Here is a 10,690-nt window from a genome sequence, read left to right as displayed (position 1 = left end):
TATCTTTAGCGTATCAAGATGACAATTTGCCATTGTAAGTCATACAACACAAATCTGGAGATGGTAAGGGTGCTGAGTAGTAGCTGATGTAGGTTTACTCTTTGTGGGCTTGGATGTGCATGACATATTCACGTGCCGCCTTCATCAGTATAGCTGACTTGAGTGCATTAGGGGTATATGCACCAGTCGTAAAATACATAAATACATCATAGAGGGAAAATTATTTTATCGGTGATACTGTTTGCTAAAACAAACCTCCCTAAGCAAGGTGAAGATTGTCTTGGGCCTGATGTAAATTTGTAAGCCCTCTGTTACACACTTTCTGCTGTACTTTTTCCAAACTATTCTAGTTCTGTAACAGATTTTAATTTTTCTGCCCATATGTGAAACCTTTACTTCTTGAATGCAATCTGGAAAAAAAAAAAACAACCCAACTATTTAAAGTCCACTCCAAATATAATCTGTATCTGATCTGAGATAATCCGATAAGAGTCCCTAACACATCCATTTTAGTTTCAGATGGAACTTGTCCCAGCAGCCCGCCTTTCTTTTGCAGCTTCTCTGACAGCAGGATCCTGGGAATTGCCCCTCTTTCCACAGGTTGGGCCTTTTCCTTGCAGCAAGCCGTGCCATGTTGCCCACGTTGCGTTTCTGACCTGTGTGGTCTGTAACAAAAACACTTGCTTTCATTAAATTAAAGTAGCTGTTTGGTTGGATTTTATTTGTTGCTTGCATGTTGCAGTACTGATACTTTTTGTCCATACAAGTATGCCTGTGTTATGGCTAGTTGGATGGCATACCAGCCACACAAACTTTAGCTTTTTTGTTACATGGTGAAATTGTCATCTAAAACATTTAAAATGAAATTACTGTTCTATCTTGCAGCATGTATTATTGATATATTATTAGAAGAAGGGTTATGAGAACATGTTCTCTGTACTGTTATGAACACAGAAAAGCCATGGTACAATTATCCAGCGTTTCACTACTGCAGCTTGCTGTTTTCTGTTCCTCCTTCTTTTTTCTCCCACAGTTTCTCTCTCCATTTTTCTCAAAAGAACAACCTGAAAATACACAATCTTGCTTCCAAATGTGTTCTAAAACAGTGGCCTCTCAGCGGATAGCACACTCGTACTGACTTTAGTAGTACTTCCTTCTTCGGCTGGTGAAGGTTTCAATGGCTGTCAGAAGTGGAACAAGTAAAAGGCTGCAGTGACTCTGTTAGAAGTGGAAGTACTGTCATGTGCTCCTGAACATTTAAGAATTTTTCTCTTGGAGTTAGATGGCCTAGTGAGTACTAGTGTCCACTGCTGTACATGTGCCAATTGTATTTTTCCTTCTGAGAAAGAACTGTTCTGCGAGGCAGGTATCCTGGCTGTACTGTGGCTGAACTGGTGAACTCTGCCTTTTCACCACCTCACAAAATTGCTTCTCAGCTGGCCTTGCCTTGAGCTTGCTCGTGGTTTCTCATGGAATGCAGCCAAAGGTGTGCTGCTAGCCTGTTTCCAGCGTTCCTGACCCTCTGATTTAGAGCTAACTATAAGTTATTAGCTTGTATGACAGTTTGGATAGCTAAGATACCAGTGCCTTCCTGCAGAAGGATTCTGTTTGAGTCATCCCATCATGCTTGGTCTTTAAATCTGAATCTGTGATTTCCTTTAATGGGGACACTATATTGGTCTTCGGTCTTACTTGAGAGCCCTTTTTTGTAGTTCAAATGGAAAATCCTCATGTGTCCTCACCAGGCTGGGCGTGTGATATTCATCCCCCCAGTTATTTGTAATTTTAAGTCAGTTATTCAGTAATTGACAAACAAAACTAGAATGTATGACATGAAAAGCTGAGGCTTTTTTGACATCCAAAAGTCCATGTGACATTAGGCCACAGGGTAACGACCATACCACCCTTTGGGGACAGAGGGTGTGTATGTGTGTGTTCAGACTGTAGAGAAGAGGGATGGGTAGAAGCAGTTAGTGGACAGAGTTGACAGCTTACAACATCACTTTGGTTTGCACGCACAGATTTCCCAGGGCTTTTTGCTCAGACCAAGTACGCTGGGGGGTTTTTTTGGTTTTTTTTTGCCTTTTTCCTTTTGGCTCACTGGGACTTGTTTTAAATTCTTATCGTCCTAGAAACTGAATGTATTTAACTTACCTTTCAGGACATCTTACGCCCCCAGAGTACGTTTGATCTGGCTTTTTAATTCAGGGAAGCTCAGCTGATTTCTCACTTACTAAAGGCTGTGAAGCAACTTTGTAGCTGATTATATAAAAGCACCATGAAACAACTTCACAGGAATTCCATTCACTTCTATCTGAACTTTTAAAGTAACCTCAAATTTTATTCAGTTAGGTTCAGATGGAGAAGCTTACTTGGTCTCTTGAAAGCTCCACTATCTGCTAAGCCCTGAAAAGAAAGGTAAAATTGATCCTATTTAACAGTATGAAGCAGCAAGCAATATTCATCTGCCCTAAAATATGTGAATCCAGACTCATTAGGCTGTCTGTGACCTGGAACAATTCTGATTTTTGGAATGCTGCAAACTGGTGTGGGGGGGGGAATAATCTCTTGCCTGCAGGCTAGTTATAGGTGTTAAAAACTTAAATTCTCAGGGGCACAGCATGTTGCTGGTCCATCTTAAGGCAGAGGTAAATGTCACAGCTGTTTTAAAACCTTCCTAGCCTTCTCTTAGTTTGCCTGGCGTTTAAGTTAATAAAAGGCTAGAACATCCATCCTATGTTCATAAAAATGATTTCCTTAGCAGACGACGACATTGTAAGAAAAAGACAGTAAAGGATTTTTTTAACTATTACTGCAACATCTGAGGTTTGATGCCAGATGGTGGCATGGGGATCTAAGACAGAACTGACCCTTGGGATTTTGCACATAATCTTTCCCTGTGTCTAGTCCTAGTCTATTAGAAACTGAAGTCTAGCTGGTGCATCAGAAAGCTTGTTCATGGAAACGTAACTGAAATGTACACTTTCATATGCATCTGCACTACACACAGCACATAGCATAACTGGTTTAGTTGCAGAGTTGTATCAACCAACTGTGACATTTTGGGGTTTGGGGGTGAGGGAAGGGAGGATAATACATACTTTGCATTTCGGAAACTTCTTTCCCAGGTATAGAAATATTCATAGCTGAGGCTCTCCGCTGAAAATATCTTGTCATTAATCTTTGAAAGGTACAGTCAACGAAAGTGTGGTTTGTTTCAGTAGCAGTAAAGGTAGTTCAACTGGATTCAAAGTCTCATAGATACATTATCAGGTTGTGCTGTGGACAAAACCAGACAGAAAGCCAATGCAGTTTATGAAACACCATCATATAACATTGTGCAGTGCTTTTCAGCCAAATTTGCCACAATTTTCGTGTGCAATCTATGGTTTAACTTGTGAAATCCACAGACTGTGAAACTTATATGCTGAAAAAATGAATGCTGCCTGTTATTAAAACGTAATATCTGTTTCTTTTACCTGAGAGTCCAAGAGCCAGTGTTTGAAGAAATAAGTAAAGTTTATCAGCCTCTTAAATCCCAGATTGCAAGTTTTGCACATTTGAAGAAATAGCAGCAGGCCAGTCTTGCCTCTTAAAATCCTCAATTGGTTGATTATAATAAATAATAAATATCATGTTTCAGGACACTCTAAATCCATTAGACCTTACAGAATGTTAGTGTGTTGTCTTGAGCTCTCAAACTTTCCTTTTTTGACTCTTTTGTATCACCTCAGTATCTTCATGGTCATCTGTGTCACTGTATAACAGAAAAGATGTAGATGTGCAGGGAACGCTGTCTTCTAATTCTCAGCTTCTAGCTTCAGAAATGGCATATCATTGTCAGACAGCTCAGGCAGTACAAATTTATCACCTTTTCTTTATTATCCAATTCACTAGTTTTGAAGTAACTTTCAAGAGTTAAATGCTTTGATGTTAAAATACTCTGTTCATCTAATAAAGCCAAGCTATATCAGGATTTGCATGTCCCACTTAATTCGATCATACTTTCTGGTTTGGGGTGTGTATCTTATTTTGTTTTTATCTTTGAAATGTAAAGTTTTTCCTGTTTTTGTGAAGTTTGCCAATAACTGCTTTATCAGCCCTTGTTTAAGGGCTACTTCAAGCTTTAACATGGAATTTTCACTGAAATGTTAGTCTTAAGGTAACTATTCAAAATGGTAAACTATAGATCTAATTTACACTGTATACACATACAAAATTTCTGGATTAATCATGCACTGCATTCTGGGTTGGGGAAGCAAATGAACCATCAGATTTTTTTCTTATGCCCCAATAAAATAGGTCCAAGAACATGCTTGTAAACCTGGTACACTTTTATTTGAGGGACTAAATAGAGATCAGACAATTCCATCAAAGGTGTACTTGCATTTCTACTTATTGCTGAGGGAATTCCGCATTCCTTTCAAATTACAAATAAAATGGACTGACAAAAACTTAAACGTTTGTCTTGCTAATGTTTTTGTGGTAGCTTTCTTTGAATTGCCCTTCTGATTGCTGTTTTCTGCTTTTGTTTAGTTTCTGATCATTAAATTATGATGATCTAAAATGAGTCATATGTATGCTTGCAGAAAAGTCTATTTTAGCTGGCACAAATTCTTTGGTAATATTCAAAATAGACTTTTTTTTTCCTAATGCATTATAAGATTTTACTTACAAACCAGAAAACACCATGTATGGGGAAGCTTAATGTGTTCCAGCTGTACAGAAACACTTTCTCCTGTCTACTCTTACAGGTCCGATTTGTGAAGAATGTGACTTCCTGGAAGGAAATGAAACCAGGATTTTACCATGGACATGTATCTTATTTGGACTTTGCAAAGTATGTTACCCTTGGATTTATCTGTTGAGTAGCATAGTCGTTTCAGTCGCTTGGCTCCAGCTGGGATATTAGTGCCCTCTAGTGATGAAAGTCTGACAACTGCAGTTCTGAGAAATTCCCACACTGAAATTCCTATGATGAGCAATATTTGGTTTTGATTTTCACAGTTCTCTCTTGTCTTTTTGCATGATAAAATGTAGCTGAGTCTCATTTCAAAACTATTTATATGCTAGGCTTAGTATTACTTGTCTGAATTACAAGCTTGTTATACTGAAAATCCTGGCTTTTCTCTGGAACACTGGCTGTTCTGCCTTAGGATTGGCTTCCCATTCTGGGAAGCTGAAGATACCTGTTGTTGTGGTTTAACCCCAGCCAGCAACTCACCACCTCACAGCCACTTGCTGACTCTGGTGGGATGGGGGAGAGAATCGGAAGAGTAAAAGTGAGAAAACTCACGGGCTGAGATAAAGGCAGTTTAATAGGTAAAGCAAAAGCTGTGCACGCAAGCAAAGCAAAACAAGGAATTCATTGACTCCTTCCCACGGGCAGGCAGGTGTTCAGCCATCTCCAGGAAAGCAGGGCTCCATCACGCCTAACGGTGACTTGGGAAGACAAACGCCATCACTGCGAACATCCCCCCCTTCCTTCTTCTTCCCCCAGCTTTATATGCTGAGCGTGACGTCCTATGGTGTGGAACAGCCCTTTGGTCAGTTGGGCTCAGCTGTCCCAGCCGTGTCCCCTCCCAGCTCCTTGTGCACCCCCAGCCTGCTCGCTGGTGGGGTGGGGTGGGAAGCAGAAAAGGCCTTGACTCTGTGTAAGCACTGCTCAGCAATAACGAAAACATCCCTGTGTTATCAACACTGTCTCCAGCACAAATCCAAAACACAGCCCCATACTAGCTACTATGAAGAAAATTAACTCTATCCCAGCCAAAACCAGCACACCTGTTCTCAAATATGTTTCATCTAACAAGTAATACCACCTGCCTGTTAAGCTGTGTAGTTCTTCTCTATCAGAGTATCCCTTTACAGTTTATCAAAGTATTAAAGGTTATATTTTAAAGCAGTTTTCTGGCCTATAGTAATTTGACTTGCTGTAAAAAGCATTGAAATAATTCTTGTGGAGTTAAATCCTGCTACTTCTAAAATTAATTTAAAAGAAAATGAGGTAAAAATCCTCCCAGTGACTTTAAAGGTTCAGGTTCATATCTGTATTCCTGCTTCCATGTGTTTCTTTTCTTGTCTTATTTTTGCTTCTGGTTCTAAAGCATTAATCCTCAATAGCTCAGTCTTGTGAAACCTCGCCTTGAACTGGCAAGTCAGTTTTGCTTAAGATGCTTACTAGGCAGTGCTTCATTTTGCACTTGCAGCATGCAGAAAATGGTTTCAAATTGAAAGTGGATTTTTCAGATCTCAGCATATTTGACTGCAGAAACAACGGTAACCACTACTTTTTCCTTTTGCTGCTGGTCAATCCTCAGTAATGTTCTATTTCTGTGTATTAAAACATTTATTTAATGAAATGAGTTTTTTGTATGTAAGAATTTCTTTTGTTTAGTCAGTGCTTTTAATTATTCATTCTGTTATGTACACTGATTTTTAATTCTCTCTTTTTATTACAAAAAATGGGAAGGGGAAGTGAGAGCTTCATGGATTCCCAGTACAATATACTATATAATAGAAAATGCTAAAAGCTACAGTAGTAGCTGGAAATTACCAATGGCACCAAGTAAAAGCTTGAAGTTTACAAAAAGTAATAGACAAGAAGTCTGAAGTGCAAATCAATAAATAAAATAAAATGTATCAAATTTCATCAGCTTCCTTTCTGCCTTTTTAAAGTTAAAATGCTGCAACATTAATAAACCCTTGAACTGAATAGCAGCTTTTTGGAACAGCAAAGGTGAATGTTATTTTATACATTAATCAATTCATAAAGCTGAAAACATTTTCAGAGACTGGAACTTTTTAAACTAAAATAATTATTTTATATCTAGAAAGCATCTAAGCAATTTCACAGATTTCTCTCATCTGTGTCTTCCCTCCAGGACTGTGTTATCCTTGTGTTTGTTGTTTGTTATCCTTTCACCTAAATGGTTTATTTTTTTCCCACAACAGCTTGCTTTCTCATACTTTGGGTTTCATTATTAAAATAATATCTTGAATACTCTGGTTGTGCTTGGCAAGGCCCACACTTTTAAGGCTGTGAGGCATGTTCTTGTAGTGAACATTCTTGTAGTTGAGAAGTGTGAAGTATTTCAGAAAAGTCTATGCCTGCTTATACGCAGACATCAGACTTGGGTCAGCTGTCAAATATCAGAAGTACCTCTTAAATTATGCTGAAGCTTAAAGTACTGGATTCAATCGATGTCTTACAGTATTGAGGACAGGTTATCATAACCCATCCATGTAGAAATTACAGTAATAAAAGTTCAATTTTTTTTCCCCTCTTTTTTTTAAATTTCTGGTCCACCCTTATTCCCTATTTTCTCTGGTAAACAGTTGGGAAAAAAGTTATCTGACAATACAGTTGCCAAATCAGTATCATTAATAAAGTTACAAAAATAAGTGGCTTATGCTGTCGTAACTGAAGTTAGTTTTGCGAGGCCATGTGCAAATCCATATGAATGTACAATCCAGCACAAACATTTCCAAGGGCTTTGACGCCTTCATTTAACCCACAGATACATATTATTGGTTGAGGCTGCTACTGTATCAAAACGGCTTGTTACAGCCTTCTACAGCACTTGCAGTAGAGTCTGTAGAAAGGGACACGTGTATGTCTGAGGCACTTCAGTGGACCTGAAAGAGGGTGCAGTGCAAAGTCAGGACTTTGCATCAAAATGGTTGAAACAGTCACACACTCCTATTTTTGTGGACTTTGGGGAGTCAGAGCTGGTGTAAAGACAGACGTCAGCAATGCCGCCTTTAACTGCTACAGTCTGATTCATTGGTACTCTGCTGGCAACATCTGAAGAATCAGTTGCTCTTTCTGTAGCCTTTAACAATTTCAGTATCTGTAGTTCTGGTCTTTCCTGAAGTAATGCCTTTTAACTGTTGGGTTTTGGGGTTTTTTTTGTGGGTTGTGGGGTTTTTTTTCCTAACATCCTCTTTTCTGCTGCTTATTTTATGTTTCTGTTCTTCAGCTTTTCAACTTAAGATTCCTCATATGAGCCGTATCTGGTATTATAATTTACAGAGTACCACTTTAACAATAATGGTACTGCATCTTAAAACTCCAAGCACTTTCTGTTTTAGCCAAGCTAGGAGGCTTGAATGGCCCTCTGTCAATGCAGAACACTTTCCCAGTTTGCATGGGAAGAGAAGAGAATTTTCCAGCTCCTAGCTTTACTTCAGGGCACTTGACACACTTGCAATTTCCATTGTGATATAACCTCTTTAACGTTTGGGTACCATATTTATTTGCCACAGTAATGTCTCAAATGGAAAAGAAAATAAAACCAAGAAATGTATCGTAAAAGCTGTCTTGAATGTAGATCATTGAAAGGTAGCATTTGCACAAAACGGTTTCGGTGGTTGAAATCTTTCTCGTGTGTCCCATGAGCTTCCCACCTCATTTCATCAAGCTTCCTGTTTGTACCACAGTAAATCAAAATTAGCTTAGGGTAAATGTCTAAGGAAAAATATTGTATCTTGAGATAGGGAAGTTAATATGGTTACAGATACTATCTTAGGCTTATATTTAATAAGCATAGCCATGTGGATTCAACCCAGGTAATGGATGGGCTCTGAGCTCTGTCTTCCTTCTGTTAGAGTTCGTGTCTCTGACAGCTGGACACCTGGCAGGAGCAGCACTTGCAGCATTGCATGGCCCAGCTCAGCAGGGCAAGAGCTCAATATCAAAATTCCTTGTGCTTACTGTAAACACGTACGTGGCTGCTGGGCTAATTGAAGCATTTCTTGAGTCCGGATGGTTGTATAAACATTGTTAGTATCTATTGTGTGAGAAAATTTCAGTTTTGTTTGTTTCTCTAATGAAAAAAACTAAAATCACAATCCTAGGAAAACTGAAATTGAACTGACTTTTACATCGCCATAACGCACTGGATATGAGAATGAGAGGAAGTGATCATTAAACTTCCTCTCACCATCATCTTCTCTGTATAGAGATTTCAGTTGTATCAATAGAGACAGGCTTTTAAGTATTAGATGAGAAGCTTTGATTTGGCCTTTAAAAGATATTTTTTCCTCTTTTACTTTAGATTTGGTGTTAAAAAGAAACCAATTTACATAAATGTCATAAGAGATCCTATAGAACGACTGGTTTCTTATTATTACTTTCTGCGCTTTGGAGATGATTACAGACCAGGGCTACGGAGGCGAAAACAGGGGGATAAAAAGGTAAAGTACACTTTATTTTATCTGTTGTTCTTACTAAAGTCAATATGAAAACAATTTTTAAAAATGTCCTGGTAAAACCTGAATAGGTCTTGTATCAGCCTTGGTGATGGTGGTGGCTTTGTAAGTTATATTTTCCCCTTCATGTTCGCACTGGACCAGAGTGTAACATTAAGTATGTTCTTTGTAACCTTCTAAATTCACTTTATGTTGCAGTTTGTAAAAAAAATTAAATAAAATTAAAAAATGTTTTCAGGTATGCAGAGTTGTAAGCATCAAGTTAAGCTTCTCCTCCTATGTAAGCAATCGATATCTCTTCTTGTTGAAGACTGAGAGATACATTTTTTACCAAAAGCTGTAGAACTGCTGATGCTTTGGCTTTGATGTTTACTTTTTTATAATTAGCAACCCAGTTGTTGGGGTTTTTTAATGTAAATATTGCAATGGAATTGTATAAAGAGTCTGCTTGAAAACTATGGCATATGAATCACACATTTCTGTATTTCCTCCATCTGTCTCAGGTGGCTATAGGAATAGTTCAGGTTAGCATATTCGAACCTTGATTACCAATACAGTTTCAGAATGGCAATGTCATTTAGGCTCCATAATATATTTATTCCAGAAAGAATTTATACATCTGCTGTCATGGTTTGCAGTAAGACATTTGTTGGAGCATGTTGCTTTGGAGTTTTCTTAAATCAGGAAGAAAAGTAGGGTATTAAGTATATGAATATAGTTTATAAAACTACAGTTAGAACAGTGTGGAAGCTTTTATAAAACATAAGGGTTTTTTTTACTTCACAGAGCCAAACACTTATTAAAATTTCAGTGGCAATATTTTCTTAAATTGATGAAATTTCTCTGTAATGTTGACAATTTAGTGTAGCACTGCTCAAATACCAAGAGACATTGAAAAAAATAACTAAGCAAAAATCACACTGAATACAGCTTAGTCTGTAAACACCGCAACAACTAATAAATGCGGCTAATCATTTTGTGTGCTCCCCCCACCCAAATAGTGTTATTTAGATACTGGGAACAGACCATTCCTCTTTTCTTTCCAGTTGATAACTAACTGCTCCTCTGTTATTTAGGGTTTGGCGCCATCTTCTGCTACTGCACGTCAGTTTATCCAGGCACCCTACAGCATAGGTGGAGAAAAGCTTCAAGCAGAACAAACTGCAATTAAGCTTAAAAACTGTATCTTCATAGAACTGGCTACAGAGATGATTTGGTGATATGGTATCATAAAGGCATTTTTAAAAAGGGAGAGAGGATCTCATCTTTTGTAGCCTCCTGCGTTCCTTTTCATGAGGAGCATGATTTGGCCAGTAGAATTCCTTGCTGGTGGAGATCAATGAATTGGAAAGCTGAGCATGCTACCAAGTCCAAGCTGTTTATAGGACTTAATACTTACTAAAAAGAGTGAAATTTAACTTTATAAAAAGAGTGTTGTTTTAGTTTTGAATTCTAATCCGAACAGCCTTGTTAGTCA

At 38.2% G+C, this 10,690-nt stretch overlaps 1 protein-coding gene across 1 annotated transcript in view; it reads left to right on the top strand.

The window, feature by feature from the left end:
- The window catches only part of HS2ST1 (heparan sulfate 2-O-sulfotransferase 1), an 83,432-nt gene that overhangs the window by 64,401 nt on the left and 8,341 nt on the right, over positions 1 to 10,690 (top strand). The window contains exons 3-4 of the mRNA XM_075508453.1: positions 4,755 to 4,840; positions 9,060 to 9,198. Coding sequence (XP_075364568.1) covers positions 4,755 to 4,840; positions 9,060 to 9,198 — 225 coding nt within the window. The remainder of the gene's footprint in view (positions 1 to 4,754; positions 4,841 to 9,059; positions 9,199 to 10,690) is intronic.

This window comes from Mycteria americana, chromosome 7 (assembly GCF_035582795.1).
Source record: "Mycteria americana isolate JAX WOST 10 ecotype Jacksonville Zoo and Gardens chromosome 7, USCA_MyAme_1.0, whole genome shotgun sequence".
Classification (NCBI taxonomy): Eukaryota; Metazoa; Chordata; class Aves; order Ciconiiformes; family Ciconiidae; genus Mycteria; species Mycteria americana.
This window is presented reverse-complemented; position numbering and strand designations above follow the sequence as displayed.